The following is a 21,579-nucleotide window of genomic DNA, read 5'->3' on the forward strand; positions in this document are numbered from 1 at the left end:
GCAGTCAATGTGAAAACAAGATTTGCTTGAAACCCAAATTTCCTTTAGAGCCAAGTTTACTGAAAAGTATCTATTTTACAAAGAGAAAAAAATACCTGCAAGCTAATTCCATATCATTATTCTTATTTGAGCTAATGATAATGGAGTGTAATTTCCATTACTGCTGACATTAAGATTAGTTATGTTTCGGTACATACAGCGCGGCTTCTCCCTTGTGAGGAGCGTCGAAGCAGCTGCCGGGGAGGCTGAGAGCGACTCCGCCTCGGCAGCCCTGCAGCCACATACTGGGCCTGACTTCCCGGCTGGCCTCAGGGGTCCCTGCCGGGCATCAGGAGGGGTCCTGAACATCTCCTCCAGGGAGCTGAGGCACCATTGGCTGTTAATTTGGCTCTTTATTTATTTATTTTTAAATTTATTTATTTATTTATTTATTTTTGGCTGCGTTGGGTCTTCGTTTCTGTGTGAGGGCTTTCTCTAGTTGCAGCAAGTGGGGGCCACTCTTCATCGTGGTGCGCGGGCCTCTCACTATCGCGGCCTCTCTTGTTGCGGAGCACAGGTTCCAGACGCGCAGGCTCAGTAGTTGTGGCTCACAGGCTCCAGACGCGCAGTCTCAGTAGTTGTGGCGCACGGGCTTAGTTGCTCTGCGGCATGTGGGATCTTCCCAGATCAGGGCTTGAACCCGTGTCCCCTGCATTGGCAGGCGGATTCTCAATCACTGCGCCACCAGCGAAGCCCTTGGCTCTTTAAACCTCCTTGAGTCTCCTATTAAAAATCAACTTTTGCCACAATTTAAGGGCCTGGGAGGGAGCAGAGAAGATGGGGGAGGGCGACGGAGGGCGACTGGCCCGGGGGACGGTGCCAGGTTCCACTTGGCTGAAAGCCACGCCCCTCAAGCACCTCAGCTGTTCCGCAGACTTCATCTCCTTCAGCCTTTCGGAAACCCTCCTCAAGAAGCTGGTTCTCCTGGTAACTGTTAAAGGTCTTTATCTGAATGCAAAACAGTGTAATCTGTACAAACCGGCACTGGGGATAATGATGTGGGATGTCAGCTTTGGAGGCAGATGGGGGATTCCATTTGAATTCTCCACGTGCCATTTATAAGCTCTCAGGACTTGAATAAGTTATTTAACTTCTCTCAGCCTCTGTGTCTTCATTTGTAAGAGGAGGCAAATAATGCTTATCTTCAAGCATTTCCATGAGATAAATGAGATGACCATGTAAAATGATTAGCCCAATGCTGAGCACATAGGAAACATTCAGTAAATAAATACTCAGTAATTGTAACTGGTGTTACAGTGGCAAAACAGGTAGCTTATTGTTCATGTAATATGATTTAGAAGTCTTGGTAAAAGCCTGCTTTGTCCAGAAACATCTTCTAAATTGACTCCCTGGAAAGAGCACTGTTGCAGAGGCCAGTGGATTGTTTGCTGTAGTTAAGGTCACCATTATCTTGGGTTGTAGTATTGTCCCCAAGGGGGGATTTCTAGGGTGGGATATTATACAGTGTGAGTGCTGTGGCTCCAGGTGGGTATTTGCATGTGGAGTCCTGATGAAGATCAGGCAGTGTTTGTGATATAATTGCTCAGTTGGGGGATCCAGTGAGGAGAGGGTTTGGAGGCAAGCCTTGGGGAGGGGTGTTTGATAAGCCCAGCTGAGTGGTCTTCTCTTATGAGAAGGGGGCCACAGTCCTGTAAAGGGCTCACTGAATTGTCAGTAGTTCATATGAATGAATTTTCATGAAGTTCCTGAAACAGAAGGAAATAAATCTGTTTAATAAAATTATTTAATCTTCCTGGGCAAGAATTTCTTTGGATAGTAATGGCCTACTATGCTATGTGGCTGAAGATGATTTCTGTTCTTAAGAATGATGAGAGCCTCGAATCCTTGTATTTATTCTTCCTCGTGTATGTGCTTATCAAAAGCAAGGGTGAATTATTAAACACTTAACCATTATCAATCAAGAGGATCTTACAGCACTACCCAGTCTTCTCAAAAAGCTTTAGTGTAATGGGACCCAACTCGGGTAAAGTTGGTCAGAGAGGGGAAGTAAAAAGTTCTCCATTATGGACATTGTCTGTAAGGGCTCCTGGGATAATGTGGGGGAATGGTCCTCAGTATGTATGTTTGGGGTGTCTAAGGACAGATAGGCAGCTATGTAAGATGTGTGGGCATTTGGGGTGAGAAGTCGATTCCATTACATGGGGATTGAAGGACTGTGGTTATAAATTTTACTTATTTTGAAACTTTTCCTTGGGCTATTCTCACTAGTGAAGTGAATTTGAAGTTTGAATGTCATCCTTATGGGGAAGGGATTATCATTTATTGAGCACATACTTGATGCCAGCTGCTACGCTATGCATTCATTCCTTATAATGGACTTGTAAGGGTGATGCTTTAGTAATCTCTCTTTTATCTTGCTTTAATATTTGCAGATGATGGAAATGTAGTCCAGGATGGCTTAGTAACTTAAACAAGGTTACACAGCTAGTAAATGATAGAACCAAAATGCAGATCAACAACTGTGTGATCCTAGTGCTCCTATTCTTGTGTGAGGCTGTCCAAAGGAATCTGTTCATGTCCTGAGCATTTGGCAGTTTGTTGTCCAAAATGACAGAGGGGGAGTTGGAATAGTAAATAGATGATGCTTATCATGTTGATGATGGCAATTATAATAAGCAACAGGTATTGAGTGCTTATTACGTTCCAGGCATCAAGCTATCTACTTTATATATATTATCTTATTTAATTTTCTCAACAGTTCCACAAGGAAGGGACTGTTATCAGTTTTGTTTGTTTGTTTTTTAGATAAAGACTTAGTGACAAGAGCTGTGAAGTAACATGCTCAAGGTCACACAGCTAGAAAGCAGTGGAGGTCACAGCCATGTGCAAGGACTCCAGAAAGAAAGCTGACAGCTGAAGGCTCTGCCCAGCAAGGCAGTGAAGGGTACACGAGGATAGTAAAGATGAGTTTGGAGGTGTGCACTAATTTGTATGTCTCATTCCTAGAGCTGTGGTTGTGAAAGCATCCAGCTCATTCCTCTGCTGCAGGTTCCCACTTTTCCTCCACTTTAAGCTATCTCTTTCCTCTAAAGGGGGTGATGAAATTCTCAGATATGGGAAACAAAGAGCAGTCATGGGAATTTCCTCTGGTTTTGCCCAATAAAAGTGGCAGAGCGTTGGGTTGCTTGCAGGTATTATAATCTGGGTCACCAAGCACTTCTCCACCAACCTGTCATGGGGCTGGAAATTCCCCATGAGAAATCCAGTCTTTGAGTCTTGAAGGTGTCTGGGCTTTCCTGTTAAAAGACAAACATCTTTATAGAGATGATCATGCTCTCAAATACCTTCAGGGGCAAGGTAGGTAATTCACTTTCGAAAGGGGTGGGGGTAAGGTGAATTGGTTGCTTTGGCAACCCGGGGACTGCTTGTCCTGCCCACAGGCATTTACAACATGGCATGGCCTATAGACTACGGACTTCTTTTCAAAGGGTAACCTGTATTTTTTCTTCTTGATTGTCAAAGTTCATTGCAGAGGATGTGGAGAATAAAAAGTACAGAAAAGTCTAAGTCGAGTCTAAAAAAACCCAAAGCAAATAGAATCATCCATATTTTCCTCCCTCATAAGTACTATTGATATCTTGGCATATTCCCTTCCTTTTTTTATTCTTTCTTCCTGAATGTAAAAATCTGCTGCATCAGTGGGGTCTGCACTAAAGAAAACATTGGAACCTCTGTGAAGAAATACGTGGGGTAAAACTAAGGAGAGCGCGAGGTCACATTTTAGACTGAGAATTAGCTACAAATAAGACTTCAGGAGGATAAAATCTGGAAAGGTAGGTAGAAAGAGTAGAACTTAAGAGGATAAATTGGAGGTGAGGACAAGGATGCAGGTTTGCCATAGGAAAACTGGCCAGATAAGAACTTCAGCAGGAGGCTGCCAGGGAGGGGCTGATGGAGACAAGGGGCCATGGAGAGCGCCTTTGGATGGGGAAGGGGGTGGAGGTGAGCTGTTAAATTAAAGGTCCTCAGAAGTCCTCTCTGTCCATTCCACCCCATCCTCCAACCAGTTTAACATAAACCAATCTGTTTCGGAAATTTAAAAAAAAATTAAGGAACAGGAACTCTTTTTCCGAGGAAATTCTTAGGAAGAAGCCATTTACATAAAGAGAGTAAAGTACAGCTGGTCTGGGGATCTTCTCTGGCCTCCAAACCCTGAGCCCACCCAAAGGAATGTATGAGACCCCACATCTTCTCCTTCCTATTTGGCCTCCCTGGGAGAAGCACTGTCCTCCCCTCAGATCTTCTCAAACTTCTGCAAGTTGCAGATCCCAGTGACCCTCATTTCATTCTTCGGCTCCCCTCTCCATTTGTTCAGCTTGATGGATCTCTTGTCAGGTTTCAGGTGCATATTGACTTTTTCAAAACTCCCAAGCCGTTCAGGGAGAAAGATTGACTGATTTAGGGTAGGGCTTGGGGGAGGAGGTGTAGCTATTTTCAATGTTAGTAAACATGACAGCTCGTTGAAGATTAACAGGAAATCGTGAATAAAATCATTGGGATCTGATAAGGGATTTTTCTTTCAGACAATCAAAGACTTTTTTCTCGTTATCTCCCTCCCCCTCCCCCAGAAGTGGGAGATGAACGTCCTGAGGATAACACATTATTAGTCTCATACCCTTAACATAGATAAAAGACAAAAGTTCTTAACGTCCCACTGCCCACGCGGCCTCCATGCACTGTTTTTGCCATTCTGTCTTCTTTTCAGGAGGTGATAGTTTCCTTTAATACTTCCTACCTAATCCTCAATTTTCTTTTAAACATCAGATATTGGATAGGCTGGAACCTCATTTAGGCGGTAAAGAAGTCCAGTGCTTTGTGGCTGGGACCAGCCGAGGAGAGAAATATTTTTGATACAAAAGAATAATTCATTAAAGGAGGTAATGAAGGTGATTTAAACCTTCCACAAACACATCATGGAGTGAATAAAGCTCATGGCTCTCAATTTAGGGTCATGGCTGAATGAAATGTTGTCAAAAGTGAAAAAAAAAATAAAACCAACTGCACAAATGGGTCAGAAATCTCAGTGGGGCTCAGTCAAGCCTGACAATTTAGAATTTGACAAACAAGTAGAAGAAAAGGAGAATTCCATTAATATTATGAGAAAAACCCTTCTGGAATAAAGCACTGAGTTTTCATCTTATCGTTTCACTCATGTGCACTTATATGGTCTTAGGAAAAAATCTGACTTGGAGCTGAAATTTTGCTTATCCAGTTACAGTTCAGGGGATCTCTGTCTCACATGCTCATCCAGAAACATAGATTGTCTCATAAACCAGCATGAACAGTATGGATAATGGAGAAATGCAGTCGTGAGAGGGCAGAGCTGCAAGATGTGGGCGTTTGTTCCTGAGAGTCAGCCCGTTAGAGTTCTTCGGGGTACCTAGTCCACAGGGGTAGAGAGGACCAGGATCCAGAGAGTATCTATCTCCCCATCTACTGGGTAGACCTGAACTGGTCTGTCCACCAACCCTGTAGGCGGAGGAGCTTAACATGAAAAGTGGTGTATGTGGACTGTTGAGAGAGGTATCTTGGACCATTCTTCCCCCTTTCTTTCTTCATAATGGAAAAAGGAAGAAATGAGTCACCCATCAGAGGGGTCTCATGGGAGGTCTCATGCAGGGTCATTCAACTAACAAAGGGTTGTCATGGTGTGAAAGAGGGGAAGAGAACTGTAAGAGCATGCTATTACAGCTCCCTGTCAGATGTAAGGAAGCCCTGTCCTCATATCCTTTGCTGGGTGGACTTTCAACCTCTTTCTGGATATTTTTGGTGCCACGCTGCTCATTACCACATAGATACCAGCTCCCTATTGGGTATCCTTGAGCCTGAGGAGTTCCTTTCCTTGACGGAGCCAACCCCTTGATGATCTGGCTTCCGTTCTCTTCAGGGAAAACACCCAATGCATCTGTTACACATGGCAGCCTTCCTGACATTATGTCTGTCACTCAGGGTCCTCTCCTTTTCAACCTAAGCCTTATAGTTTGCTCAACCCAAATGACAATATCCCAAGTCTACTGAGGCTTAGGAAAGAGGAATGGGAATCCTGTGGATTCCCCCCACCTCCTTTCTTCTCTCTCCCCACACACTATTATCCTTTTTCTGAACTATTTGAGAATGTTATAGACATTCACAATGGTGAATTTCATAAAAACAAGAATATTCACTTATGTAAACATATAATAGTTTATCAAAATCTGACAATAAACATTTATACAATACTATGGGTTAATCTAAACACTATTCATATTTTACCAATTGCATCACTAACGCCTCATGTAGCAAAAGAAAAAAAAATGTTTTCTGGTCCAGGATCTAAATTATAATTATATATCATACTGACATGCCATGTCTTTTTAGTCTATGTTAGCTCAATCCCTGTTTTGTTTTGTTTTGTTTGGCTTTTCATGACCTTGACATTTTTGAAAAGTATAGATTGGATATTTTGCATCATGTCCCTCATTTTGGGTTTGCTGATTTTCCTCGTAGTAACATTTAGGTTATGCATTTGGGGGCAGGAAAATCATAGAAGCGATGCTGAAGGGATGCTAAAGTGATGCTAAAGTGGTGCTTAAGTGATCCTAAAGTGATGGTGTGTCTTTCTCAGGGCATCTTATCTGCTGATGTTGACTTTGGTCACTTGATGAAGGTGATACCTGCCAGTTTTCTCCAATGGCAAGTTATTTTCATTCCCTTTATGATGAATTAGTATCTTTTGGGAGGTACACTGGGACATCCTCAGGCATGTATGGCCAGCCTGTGATTGACATTGTCCTTTCCCATTGGTTTCAGAGTCTAACAGCCGCAGGGCATTGAACAGAGGCTATGTCACCATCTTGCTCAGGCTGCATCAGGACTGGCACAGCCATGACACAACCAGTTCCTATGTGCTGATCCGCAGGGCGCTTGTGCTTTGCCTCAGGCATATTGCCAACCTCCGGTCTGGCAGGGAGGCCTTCCTGGCAGCTCAGGGCATGGAGATCCTTTTCAGCACTCTACAGGTAATCAGCATGGGGATTATCTCTGCAGTTGGATGACATCTGGATGATTCTTGAAGGCCGTCATTTAGGACTCATGTTCACTAAAGCTGGGAAACTTCAGTACGTTTCTTGCTTCCTGCTCTGGGCAGATGTTCTGGACTCAGATCCTCAATCCTTCACTCACTCATGTACTGATTGACTCATTTATTCAGTACATATTAGTTGGGTACACACTGGGTAGTGCAGTGATTAAGAGTGTTGATTTTCAAGCTAGAGAACCTGGCTTCAGATCCCAGCCCTAGCACCTATAGCTGTGCAACTTTAGAGAAGTCACCCACCTTCTCTGGGACTCAAGTTTCTTCTTCTGAAAAAAAATAGAAGCGATATAATCTAGGTTTTTGCATGGCCTAAATAAGTTAACATAGACATGTCTATGTTAGCAGGGTTCTTGCCATGACTTAACTGCTTTATGAGTGTGAGTTGTTATTGGAATAATGATTAGTTTTTGGGACGTAGTGGTGAATATGATAGACGAGACCGCTGATTTTTGGGGCAAGCATTCCACCAGAGAGTTGGACACTAAGGAAGCAAAGAATTCAATCTGGAAGATAATTTCATATTGCTCTGTGAAATCAACAGAGGAAGGGCACAGGTCTCCAGTGACTTTTACATATGCAGGGAGACTTGACCTTCTCTTAGAGAGGTCAAGTCTTCTCTGAGCAGGTGACACCTAAGCTGAGACCTGAATTATTGAAGGAGTCTGTCATGCCAAGTTTAAGAGGAAGAGCATCCCAGGCAAAGGGAGTAGCACCTATAAGGGCTGTCACTTACCTGCACCCCAGTGGAATAAGTGTCTAGGGTTTCCTGGATTTCAACCAAATAATAAATTCCTTAATTTCACTTGATTAGGGCTAATTTAAACACCATCATGCGAGGCTACCTATACATTCTCCATGGATGATGTGAGTATCTCCCAAATACCCATCATCTGCTCACGAAACCTTTCCTGGGACCGAGGCAGCCGTGTTTCACACACATCATGTTCCTTGCTGTCTTCGTATTAGTCAGTCTCTGCACTACTTTCATTGATCTCGTTGCTTCTCTCTAGACACCCTCCAATTTCTCTGTACCTGAGTACATCTGAGGTAATGAAGCGGTCAACGAGAGTGCTGTTTTCCAACCATGGCATCAGTAGACTAACCATTTTTTTAAGAAAGCTTTTTCCCCCTCCTCTAAACAATAATATAATACTGCACTGCAAACCAATATCTAATTTTCTGTCTGCTATCGCCTCTGGGTTTCTCTCCATCATTAAAGCTTTCAGAGCTTCTTGGTCATGAAATAGCTACATTTTCCATTCTATTCCTCTGGATGAGGAAGTGCTTTGAATGTTTCCGAGCTTCACCATACATTGTAAGCCTGTGTCCCCCATATCTTGAATCTCTCCCAGCCTTTGTGAAACTCCCCCCGTATCGCTGATGCCTAGAATCCCCCAACTCTGGCTCGTGTGCTTTAGCCAGCTCCTCTGCCCCCTGCCCTCTGCATTATTGACTATTTTTCTGATCTGCGTTAAAAAAAAAAAAAAACAATTAAAAGAGTAATACAGGGAAAAGATGGTGATCCCAGAGGTACAGGTCTATGACAAGAAGAGAGTGGAGAAAATACCAAGTGAAGCACAGGCATGAAAGGGGCTGTGAGCCCAGAAGCAGGCTTTTAGAAGCAGTTCCTCAGCAGGACAATAAAGACCTCAACTGCTCAATTAAGCAAATTTACAATGAGCTCCCAGCCTCCAATTACTGTTGGGAATGGAAGCAGGATGTGAGCAGAGGCAGAATCTGCACTTGGTGGCCAGGTTTCTCCTGCCTGAAAAGCTTCCCAGCACCCGGGCTGAGTGCTGTGAGCACAGATGCCCTTGCAGCTGTGCTGGAGTTAGAGCTGCCCATCCATTCTCTCCCCTCTCCTGCCAGAGAAGATGCGTAAGTCACAGGATGGCCAAATGGGGAACCTTGGATCTAGTGATGTCATTTCAGTAGCTATTGCAAATTATGCTGCTTCTACTGCTGCTGCTGCTGCTGCTGCTGCAACTGATGGAGATGACAATGAAAATGAAGGAGAAGAGGAGGAAGAAGAAGAAAATAAAGGAGGAAGAGGACGAGGGAATGAGATTTGTCTTGAATGCTTACTATGGCTTAGGGCTGGCATAGCAGTTTATGCAGACTTTCTGATTTCAACATTTCAAAGGATTTGAAACTGATGGTCTTCCTCAACAGTCCGTATTTCTGTCCACTGGACCAGAGGTTCTCTAAGTTAACTGTGATCAAAGCCACCTCCATGGCTGCAAGGGCCCCATCCTCAGAGTTTCTGATTCAGTAGGTCTGGGAAGATCCTGAGAAGTTGTGTTTCTAACAAATTCCTAAGTGATGTTGATACTGCTGGTCTGGGTCACACTTTGAAAACCACTGTCCTTTACTGTTTTTATCAGTGCTTGTGGTGTAATTGCAAGCCTACTGGGCATGAGAGTGACTGAGAAAGAACTGTTTTTGAGTCCTTCCCACAGACTTCGCCCATCATATTGTTCTTTGCCTTCCTGCTGAGGCCACTGCTTGCCATGATTCTCTCTCAATAACTCCACCTCTTTGTTTCCTGGGTCCCACAGCCTTGCACAGATCCTCTGAGCATCCTTTAAACGTTCAGAGGATCAGATTGTCTATAATGCATAATAATCCCACACCAAGTAAAACATTACACTGTTACCATCATCAGCAATAGTACCAATGGCAATCATAGACAGACCTGGCTTCCAAAATGCTGGCAGTTTTGACTGAGTTGCCTGGCTTGGACTTGACTCACTACCTCCTAAGCTTGAAGCTTAGAGCATTATCTCTGATCAGTCATCTACCTTACCATTCTTCATCCTCCATGCTCAGTTAGTTCTCTCTTTTTCCAATACTCATACTTTTCAGTAAGCACTTAAAACTATTTGACCAGTGCCAGCGATAAAATAGCCTCAAGGAATTTATTTTCCTTGGAGAGTGTTTCCTGCTGTTGGTTCAGGAGACCTGACTGGTATTATTTGAGTACATGGAAGGGGAAATAACATTCTTTTTTGCAGGGAGGAGGGGGCTAAGTAACATATTTATTTTCCTCTTTTAATAATAACATTTATTTATTTATTTTTAACATCTTTATTGGAGTATAATTGCTTTATGATGGTGTTAGTTTCTGCTTTATAACAAAGTGAATACATATACATCTATGCCCATATCTCTTCCCTCTTGCGTCTCCCTCCCTCCCACCCTCCCTATCCCACCCCTCTAGGTGGTCACAAAAGACCGAGCTGATCTCCCTGTGCTATTTGGCTTCTTCCCACTAGCTATCGGTTTTACATTTGGTAGTGTATGTATGTACATGACACTCTTACTTTGTCCCAGCTTACCCTTCCCTCTCCCCATACCCTCAAGTCCATTCTCTAGTAGGTCTGCGTCTTTATTCCCGTCCTGCCCCTAGGTTCTTCATGACCGTTTTTTTGTTTGTTTTTTTTTAGATTCCATATATATGTGTTAGCATACGGTATTTGTTTTTCTCTTTCTCACTTACTTCACTCTGTATGACAGATTCTAGGTGCATTCACCTCACTACAAATAACTCAATTTCGTTTCTTTTTATGGCTGATTAATATTCCATTGTATATATGAGCCACATCTTCTTTAGCCATTCATCGGTCGGTGGACACTCAGGTTGCTTCCATGTCCTGGCTATTGTAAATAAAGCTGCAATGAACATTGTGATACATGATTCTCTTTGAATTATGGTTTTATCAGGGTATATGCCCAGGAGTGGGATTGCTGGGTCGTATGGTAGTTCTATTTTTAGTTTTTTGTGGATTTTTTTTTTTTTTTTTTTTTTTGCGGTATGCAGACCCGTCAGCCCTGCGGCCTCTCCCGCTGCGGAGCACAGGCTCCGGACACGCAGGCTCAGCAGCCATGGCCCACGGGCCCAGCCTCTCCGCGGCATGTGGAATCCTCCCGGACCGGGGCAAAACCCGTGTCCCCTGCATCGGCAGGCGGACTCTCAACCACTGCGCCACCAGGGTAGCCCTGTTTGTAGATTTTTTGATGATGGCCGTTGTGACAGGAGTGAGGTGATATCTCATTGTAGTTTTGATTTGCATTTCTCTAATGATTAATGACGTTGAGCATTCTTTCATGTGTTTGTTGGCAATCTGTATATCTTCTTTGGAGAAACGTCTACTTAAGTCTCCTGCCCAATTTTGGATGGGTTGTTTGTTTTTTTGATATTGAGCTTCATGAGCTGCTTGTCAATTTTGGAGATTGATCATTTGTCAGTTGCTTCATTTGCAAATATTTTCTCCCATTCTGAGGGCTGTCTTTTCATCTTGCTTATGGTTTCCTTTGGTGTGCAAAAGCTTTTAAGTTTCATTAGGTCCCATTTGTTTATTTTTGTTTTTATTTCCATTTCTCTAGGAGCTGGGTCCAAAAGGATCTTGCTGTGATTTATGTCATAGAGTGTTCTGCCTATGTTTTCCTCTAAGAGTTTTACAGTGTCTGGCCTTACATTGAGGTCTTTAATCCATTTTGAGTCTATTTTTGTGTATGGTGTTAGGGAGTGTTTTAATTTCATTCTTTCACACATAGATGTCCTGTTTTCCTAGCATTACTTATTGCAGAGGCTGTCTTTTCCCCATTGTATATTCTGGCCTCTTTATCAAAAATAAGGTGACCATATGTGCGTGGGTTTGTCACTGGGGTTTCATCCTGTTCCATTGATTTATATTTCTGTTTTTGTGCCAGTACCATACTGTCTTGATGCCTGTAGCTTTGTAGTATAGTGTGAAGTCAGGGAGCCTGATTCCTCCAGATCCGTTTTTCTTTCTCAAGATTGCTTTGGCTATTCGGGATCTTTTGTGTTTCCATACAAATTGTGAGATTTTTTGTTCTCGTTCTGTGAAAAATATCATGGTAGTTTAATAGGGATTGCATAGATCTGTAGATTGCTTTGGAGAATATACTCATTTTCACAGTGTTGCTTCTTCCGATCCAAGAATATGGTATATCTCTCCATCTGTTTGTATCATCTTTAATTTCTTTCATCAGTGTCTTATAGCTTTCTGCATACAGGTCTTTTGTCTCCTTAGGTAGGTTTATTCCTAGGTGTTTTATTCTTTTTGTTGCAATGGTAAATGGGAGTGTTTTCTTAATTTCTCTTTCAGATTTTTCATCATTAGTGTATAGGAATGCCAGAGATTTCTGTGCATTAATTTTGTATCCTGCTACTTTACCACATTCATTGATTAGCTCTAGTAGTTCTCTGGTAGCATCTTTAGGACTCTCTATGTAGAGTATCATGTCATCTGCAAACAGTGACAGCTTTACTTCTTCTTTTCCGATTTGGATTCCTTTTCTTTGCTTTTCTTCTCTGATTGCTGTGGCTAACACTTCCAAAACTATGCTGAATAAGAGTGGTGAGAGTGGGCAACCTTGTCTTGTTTCTGATCTTAGAGGAAATGGTTTCAGTTTTTCACCATTGAGGACGATGTTGGCTGTGGGTCTGTCATATATGGCCTTTATTATGTTGAGGTAAGTTCCCTCTATGCCTACTTTCTGAAGGGTTTTTATCATAAATGGATGTTGAATTTTGTCAAAAGCTTTTTCTGCATGTATAGAGGTGATCATGTGGTTTTTATTCTTCAATTTATTAATATGGTGTATCACATTGATTTATTTGTGTATATTGAAGAATCCTTGCATTAGTGGGATAAACCCCACTTGATCATGGTGTATGATCCTTTTAATGTGCTGTTGGATTCTGTTTGCTAGTATTTTGTTGAGGATTTTTGCATCTATGTTCATCAGTGATATTGGCCTGTAGTTTTATTTCCTTGTGACATCTTTGTCTGGTTTTGGTATCAGAGTGATGGTAGCCTCGTAGAATGAGTTTGGGAGTGTTGCTCCCTCTGCTATATTTTGGAAGAGCTTGAGAAGCATAGGTGTTAGCTCTTCTCTAAATGTTTGATAAAATTTGCCTGTGAAGCCATCTGGTCCTGGGCTTTTGTTTGTGGAAGATTTTTAATCACAGTTTCAATTTCAGTGCTTGTCATTGGTCTGTTTATATTTTCTATTTCTTCCTGGTTCAGTCTTGGAAGGTTGTGCATTTCTAAGAATTGGTCCATTTCTTCCAGGTTGTCCATTTTATCGGCATATAGTTGCTTGTAGTAATCTCTCATGATCCTTTGTATTTCTGCAGTGTCAGTTGTTACTGCTCCTTTTTCATTTCTAATTTTATTGATTTGAGTCTTCTCCCTTTTTTTCTTGATGAGTCTGGCTAATGGTTTATCAATTTTGTTTACCTTCTCAAAGAACCAGCTTTTTGTTTTATTGACCTTTCCTATTGTTTCCTTCATTTCTTTTTCTGATCTGATCTTTTTGATTTCTTTCCTTCTGCTAACTCTGGGGGTTTTTTGTTCTTCTTTCTCTAATTGCTTTAGGTGTTAGGTTAGGTGGTTTATTTGAGATGTTTCTTGTTTCTTAAGGTAGGATTGTATTGCTCTAAACTTCCCTCTTAGAACTGCTTTTGCTTCATCCCATGGGTTTTGGGTTGTCGTGTTTTCATTGTCATTTGTTTCTAGGTTTTTTTTTGATTTCCTCTTTGATTGTTTCAGTGATCTCTTGGTTATTAAGTAGTGTATTGTTTAGCCTGCATGTGTTTGTACTTTGTACAGATTTTTTCCTGTAATTGATATCCACCCTCATACCGTTGTGGTCAGAAAAGGTACTTGATACGATTTTAATTTCCTTAAATTTACCAAGACTTGATTTGTGACCCAAGATATGATCTATCCTGGAGAATGTTCCATGAGCACTTGAGAAGAAAGTGTATTCTGTTGTTTTTGGATGGAATGTCCTATAAATATCAATTACATCCGTCTTGTTTTATGTATCATTTAAAGCCTGTGTTTCCTTATTTATTTTCATTTTGGATGATCTGTCCATTGGTGATAGTGGGGTGCTAAAGTCCCCTACTGTGATTGTGTTACTGTCCATTTCCCCTTTTATGGCTGTTAGTATTTGCCTTATGTATTGAGGTGCTCCTATGTTGGGTGCAGAAATATTTACAATTTTTATGTCTTCTTTTTGGATTGATCCCTTGATCATTATGTAGTGTCCTTCTTTGTCTCTTGTAATAGTCTTTGTTTTAAAGTCTGTTTAGTCTTATATGAGAATTGCTACTCCATCTTTGTTTTGATTTTCTTTTACATGGAATATCTTTTTCCATCCCCTCACTTTCCGTCTGTATGTGACCGTAGGTCTGAAGTGGGTCTCTTGTAGGCAGCATATATATGGGTCTTGTTTTTGTATCCATTCAGCCATTCTATGTCTTTTGGTTGAGCATTTAATCCGTTTACATTTTAGGTAGTTATCTATATGTATGTTCCTATTACCATTTTCTTGGGGTTGTTTTTGTAGGTCTTTTCCTTTTCTTGTGTTTCTTGCCTCGAGAAGTTTCTTTAGCATTTGCTGTAATGCTGGTTTGGTGCTGCTGAATTCTCTTAGCTTTTGCTTGTCTGTAAAGGTTTTAATTTCTCCTTTGAATCTGAATGACATCCTTGCCAGGTAGTGTAATCACGGTTGTAGGTTTTTCCCTTTCATCGCTTTAATTATGTTGTGCCACTCCCTTCTGGCTTGCAGAGTTTCTGATGAAAGATCAGCTGTTAACCTTATGAGGATTCCCTTGTATGTTATTTGTTGTTTTTCCCTTGCTGCTTTTAATATTTTTTCCTTGTATTTAATTTTTGAAGGTTTGATTAATATGTGTCTTGGCATGTTTCTCCTTGGACTTAACCTGTATGGGACTCTCTGTGCTTCCTGGACTTGATTAATTATTTCCTTTCCCATATTAGGGAAGTTTTCAACTATAATCTGTTCAAATATTTTCACAGTCTAGTCCCTTTATTTTCTCTTCTTCTTCTGGGACCCATATAATTCGAATGTCGGTGCCTTTAATGTTGTCCCAGAGGTCTCTGAGACTGTCGTCAATTCTTTTCATTCTTTTTTCTTTATTCTGCTCTGCAGTAGTTATTTCCACTCTTTTATCTTCCAGGTCACTTATCCATACTTCTGCCTCAGTTATTCTGCTGTTGATCCCTTCTAGAGAATTTTTAGTTTCATTTATTGTGTTGTTCATGATTGTTTGTTTGCTCTTTAGTTCTTCTAGTTCCTTTTTAAACGTTTCTTATATTTTCTCCATTCTATTGCCACGATGTTGGATTATCTTTACTATCCTTATTCTGAATTCCTTTTCAGGTAGGCTGCCTATTTCCTCTTCATTTGTTAGGTGTGGTGGGTTTTTATCTTGCTCCTTCATCTGCTGTGTGTCTGTCTTCTTATTTTGCTTAACTTACTATGTTTCAGGTTTCCTTTTCACAGGCTGCAGGTTCGTAGTTCCCGTTGTTTTTGGTGTCTGCCCCCAGTGGCTAAGGTTGGTTCAGTCGGTTGTGTAGGCTTCCTGGTGGAGGGGACTAGTGCCTGTGTTCTGGTGGATGAGGCTGTATCTTGCTTTTTTGTTGGGCAGGTCTGCGTCCGGCGGTGTGTTTTGGTGTGTCTGCAACCTTATTATGATTTTAGGCTGCCTCTCTGCTAATGTGTGGGGTTGTGGTCCTGTCTTGCTTGTTGTTTGGCATAGGGTGTACAGCACTGTTGCTTGCTGGTCATTGAGTGGAGCTGGGTCTTGGTGTTGAGATGGAGATCTCTTGGAGATCTTCGCCGTTTGATATTATGTGGAGCTGGGAGGTCTTTGGTGGACCAATGTCCTGAACTCGGCTCTCCCACCTCAGAGGCACAGGCCTGATGCCCGGCCAGAACACCAAGACCCTGTCATCCACACGGCTCAGAATAAAAGGGAGAAAAAGAGAAAGAAAGAAAGAAAGAATAAAATAAAATAAATTAAAAGAAAGTTATTAAAATAAAAAATAAGAAATATTAAAAATAAGAAAAAAAATTTAAAGTAATAAAACAGAAAGAAGAGAGCAACAAAACCAAAAAACAAATCCACCAATGATAAGAAGCACTAAAAAGTATAGCAAGACACACAAACACACACACACACACACACCAAAAAATGGACAGACAGAACCCTAGGACAAATGGTAAAAAGCAAAGCTATACTGACAAATTCACACACAGAAGCATACACATACACACTCAGGAAAATAGAAAAAGTAAAATATATATATATATATATATATATATATATCATTGCTCCCAAAGTCTACTGCCTCAATTTGGGATGATTTGTTGTCTCTTCAGGTATTCCAGAGATGCAGGGTACATGAAGTTGATTGTGGATATTTAATCTGCTGATGCTGAGGCTGCTGGAAGAGATTTCCCTTTCTCTTCTTTTTCGCACAGCTCCCAGGCTTCAGCTTTGGATTTGTCCCCGCCTCTGTGTGTAGGTCGCCTGAGGGCATCTTTTCTTCGCTCAGACAGGACAGGGTTAAATGAGCAGCTGATTCGGGGGCTCTGGCTCACTCCGGCCGGGGTGGGAGGGAAGGGTACGGAGTGTGGGGCGAGCCTGCAGCGGCAGAGGCTGGCATGATGTTGCACCAGCCTGAGGCACGCTGTGCGTTCTCTCGGGGAAGTTGTCCCTGGATCATGGGACCCTGGCAGTGGCGGGCTGCACAGGCTCCCGGGAGGGGAGGTGTGGAGAGTGACCTGTGCTCGCACACAGGCTTCTTGGTGGCGGCAACAGCAGCCTTAGCATCTCAAGTCCGTCTCTGGTGTCTGTGCTGTTAGCCGTGGCTCGCGCCCGTCTATGGAGCTCCTTTAAGCAGCGCTCTTAATCCCCTCTCCTTGCGCACCAGGAAACAAAGAGGCAAGAAAAAGTCTCTTGCGTCTTTGGCAGCTCCAGACATTTTCCCTGATTCCCTCCTGGCTAGCTGTGGCACACTAGCCCCCATCAGGCTGTTCACGCAGCGAACCCCAGTCCTCTCCCTGGGATCTGACCTCCGAAGCCGGAGCTTCAGCACCCAGCCCCCGCCCACCCCAGCAAAGGAGCAGACAAGCCTCTCAGGCTGGTGAGTGCTGGTCGGCACTGATCCTCTGTGCGGGAATCTCTCCGCTTTGCCCTCCACACCGCTATTGCTGCGCTCTCCTCCGCGGCTCCAAAGCTTCCCCACTCTGCCACCCGCAGTCTCTGCCCGCGAAGGGGTTTCCTAGTGTGTGGAAACCTTTCCTCCTTCACAGCTTCCTCCCACTGGTGCAGGTCCCGTCCCTATTCTTCTGTTTTCTTTTTTCTTTTGCCCTACCCAGGTACGTGGGGAGTTTCTTGCCTTTTGGGAGGTCTGAGTTCTTCTGCCAGCGTTCAGAAGGTGTTCTGTAGGAGCTGTTCCATGTGTAGATGTATTTCTGATGTATTTGTAGGGAGGAAGGTGATCTCCGTGTCTTACTCTTCCACCATCTTGAAGCTCCTCCTCGGAAATAGCATTGTTGATTTTATTAAGAAATTTCTGTTTTGAAAGTTGGCTTACATTTTTTTTTTTACTTTGGAGTCATTTGGGTAGCTTGAAACCATGGCTTAAATTTTATTAAATGTTTTTCCTCCATGTTCTTTCCTGTGGAGCAGCCGATGATGTGGGCCTGGAGGTACCATGCATGGCATAATTGTAGACAGTCACTGCCCTGTGGCATGTTCTAAGCATCCTCCATATCTCCTACTATGACTTATTGGCCTTAGAGCTTAGTGGAAATCCCTTAGGAATACCAAACTGGAGGCTTACATTAGTCAACTTTCTGTAACAAGTCAGTAGACAAAACATTTACTAAGAGACTGCAGAAAATGGCCATATTTTTGCCAAAGACATACTGACTACTCCCAACTCTCTGTCTCTCAATTTAGTAAACTTGTTCTTACAGTTTTCACAGTGTCTGAAAAGAAGGGCCTTGTCATGTTCCATCAGTATCAAAATGTTATATCTGCAAACCCAATTTTTCTTTGCTTTGTGTAGATACCAAGAGAGATCACCACTGTGGGCTTTGAGAAAAAGCATGTTATTTGATTTAGGTACTTGGGATTCTCTTAGCCTTTCTTCTGATTTCATATTTTATCTTTTTCCTTGATATTTTTCTCTTCAGATCATAGCTAAAAGAGAAAAGTAAGACTTCTATCAATTCAGCTACTCATTCTCTAATTTAGGTAATAATTCACAACGACACATGGATGGTTGAAGGAAGATGCCATTACCTCCTCTTCTCTCAGCTATTCTGGACCATGTTTTGCCTTAGGTGCAGCATCCCTTGAAAGTCTCTGGAGTCTGTTTTCAGACTAAATTCATTCCAATAATATATTAGCTGTAAAAGAGAAATAAAAATGCAGATTACATACTGGACCAAAGCAGATCCTGTGTTAGACAAAATTCTACATTAGAATGTTCAGATTAGATGTTCTACATTAAGGCTATTACTGTCCATTTAGGCTGCGTGTAATCCATTACTTAAAATAACATTATAGCAAAGGGACTCCACACAAGATGTCAGTGTCTGATATGATCTTCTCTTTGTTCAGAACTGCCTGGATGACAAAAGTGTGGTGCCTGTCATCTCCCTTGTGCTTCAGATCCTGAGGCAATGCTACCCTAAGAGTCCACTTGCCTTGGTCACAGCCAGCAGTGCTTATTCCTTCCCAGTCCCTGGGAGCACCACCTCTGAACCTCCATGTGTTCTTACTGAAGGTAAAGTATGTGGGTAGTTCTTCTGTACTTATTTTGCTCATAGTTATGAGCTTTATGATGAACTTTTGCATTTGGATAATATTTCAGAGGAATGTGGATGAAAGTAGAATGAATTTTTTTAACAGATCAACTGTGATTATCTAATAAGTAATTAGAGACATGTATGAGAAAGCTAGTTTTTCATAATACCAAACTTATTAATTTTGTCCTTAATTATTAACTGTTGGCACTTTGCCTGGTAGCTATGGAATGCCTGTAGAGTCATCTCAGCTGATTTTAAAAAATGTATTTGCAATCCCATGATAGAGTCCCTCCACCATACAGACTGGTTCTGGAATTAATTTGCCCTCAGGATGAAATTGAAATCAAACTTTTGCTGTTTTGCCACCCCATGCAAGTCATTTTAGAATACTTGAAAGTATGATTATCCAATCTCCGAGAAGGTTTTGTTGTCAGAAGATACTAGTGCTTTTCAACCTTGTCCTCCTTCCAGGGAACAGATTTTCCACAGGCATCATCTTGTCACAATGACACTGGGTGCTTTCTGTGGACTTTTGTTTTAAATCAGTTCCTTCGTATTAAAATTAGGGAATCAATCAAAGTGCTGTCTACATTACAACAGGTTTGACATCTATGTGATCACTAAACTCTGGCAATGTTAGTTGCATAAATACTTCTACATAGTAGTTGCATAAATACTTCTATATTGGGTGAAGGAAGCCAGAATGGTATTCATGTGTCATTTTATTCTGCACTCATTTTGCATTCAGTGTGGGACAGCAGTTTAGACATCATGATATAGTGCTCTCACGTACCTATGTGCACATGATTTACACATATGATAAGTGTAAGCATGTGTTGGGATCCTGTACACTTAATAATGGCCCCTTACTTGTGGGAAGTACTAAGCATTGGGTGGCGAGAATCTCAATCCAAGGCAAAGGGGAAGCCTCATCCATTTCACCTCTGTTTTTTTTTCCACTCAGAAGATTTTGAAGATGATGGAGATGAAGAAGAGGACAAAGACTCAGATTCTGAAGATGTGAAAGAGGAAGTAGTTATACTAGCCCTTCCTTCTAATGATCTCTACATTCATAATTCTACAAAGGAAAATGTCCCTTTCTATGTTCAGCTAAGCCCAGGGTAAAATTTTTTTCAGAAATTTTTGTTTATTTATTTATTTATTTTTGGTTACTTTGGGTCTTTGTTGCTGCCCGTGGGCTTTCTCTAATTGCAGTGAGCGGGGGCTACTCTTCATTGAGGTGCATGGACTTCTCACTGCAGTGGCTTCTCGTTGCAGAGCACGGGCTCTAGGCACACGAGCTTCAGTAATTGTGGCATGCAGGCTCAGTTGTTGTGGCTCATGGGTTTTAGAGTGCAGGCTCAGTAGTTGTGGTGCATGGGCTTAGTTGCTCCATGGCATGTGAGATTTCCCGGACCATGTCCTCTGGATTGGCAGGCAGGTTCTTAAACACTGTGCCACCAGGGAAGTCCCGCCCAGGGTAAATTTTAAGGATGGACTTTTGCATTTCCACTTTAAGTCCTGGCAGATACTGATGCTCACTAAATGATGGCTACTGTTACTGATTTCCAAGTTGTCATTTTTGTCTTGGTAGGCCCAGTACAATCCCATCGTCAAATCAGAGGCTATCTATTATCAAGGCACTAATATTCCATCAGGATAAGCCTGAGGTAGACATTTAGAGTTGGTGTATTTAATGATTGTGAAGGATATTCAGGCAAAGAGACCATGGAAAGACTTCCTAGGAAACTTTTTCTAGTAGATCTGCACTGTCTTTGTAAGTCACTCTTCTTATCTACCCAATCTCTACACAGGACCACTGCATTGTACAATTCCATTTACCTTGGAGTATGTGAACTGTGCTCCTTTGGGTTGTATGGCACATATCCTGGCCAGCAAGGAAGTAGTGTCTTTTGGTCTCTATCAATAATAACCTATGCTATAGAATGGAGATCAGCCAACTCTCTCTGAAAGGTCAGATAATCATTACTCTACGCTTTGTGGACCATACAGTTTCTGTCACAACAACTCAACTTTGCTGGTGTAGCACAAAAGCAACCATAGACAATGTGTAAACAATAGAGCATGCCCGTGTTCCACAAAAGCAGACAGTGGGGCATAGTTTACTGACAGCCTTTCTAGAAAAAGGTTTCTAAACCTTGGCATTTTGGCTGGATAATTCTTTGTCATGGGGGGTTGTCCTGTGCATTATACGATGTTTAGCAGCACTCCTGACCTCAATCCACAAGATGCTGGTGACATCCACCCCTTTGCCCCCCAGTCATGAATCAAAACTGTCTCTAGGACTTGCCAAATATCCCTGCGGGTCAAAAATCACCCTGTGGTTAAGAACCACTGCTCTAGAATAATGATAATTTATCTACGAGTTATAATTCTGTCTCCATCTCTGTTGGTGGACATCGACTTGGACAAGTCCCTTCAAGTTATAGTTCCTTAGTTTTGACATCTGCAAAATAAGACTGAGAAGTAAATGCTACCTTTTATGACATTCCTGGAGATGAAATCTGGATTAAAAAATCTATCTATCTATCTATCTACTTGTCTATTTATCTATCTACTATCCATCCATCCATCCTCCTCTCCCCCTCCCTCTCTTCCTTTCTTTTTACATACCATTCCATCTACACATCTGCCTAGGGAGAAAGAGACTTTTTGCGTTCTCTGTCGTAATAATCACTCACCTTGCTAATGGTAGTAGCAGACATAGAGGGACTACCTCTTAGCCAGGTCTCTAGGTTAAGGCTGCTGTTGCTATT

At 42.0% G+C, this 21,579-nt stretch overlaps 1 protein-coding gene across 1 annotated transcript in view; it reads left to right on the plus strand.

Moving 5' to 3' along the window:
- Positions 1-21,579, plus strand: part of LOC307049543 (cytosolic carboxypeptidase 4-like) — a gene marked incomplete at both ends in the record, with an annotated part of 109,411 nt that overhangs the window by 54,573 nt on the left and 33,259 nt on the right. The window contains 3 exon segments of the mRNA XM_079699103.1: positions 6,850-7,058; positions 18,615-18,780; positions 19,767-19,834. Coding sequence (XP_079555229.1) covers positions 6,850-7,058; positions 18,615-18,780; positions 19,767-19,834 — 443 coding nt within the window.

This window comes from Hyperoodon ampullatus (genome assembly GCF_949752795.1).
Source record: "Hyperoodon ampullatus genome assembly, chromosome: 3".
NCBI lineage: Eukaryota > Metazoa > Chordata > Mammalia > Artiodactyla > Ziphiidae > Hyperoodon > Hyperoodon ampullatus.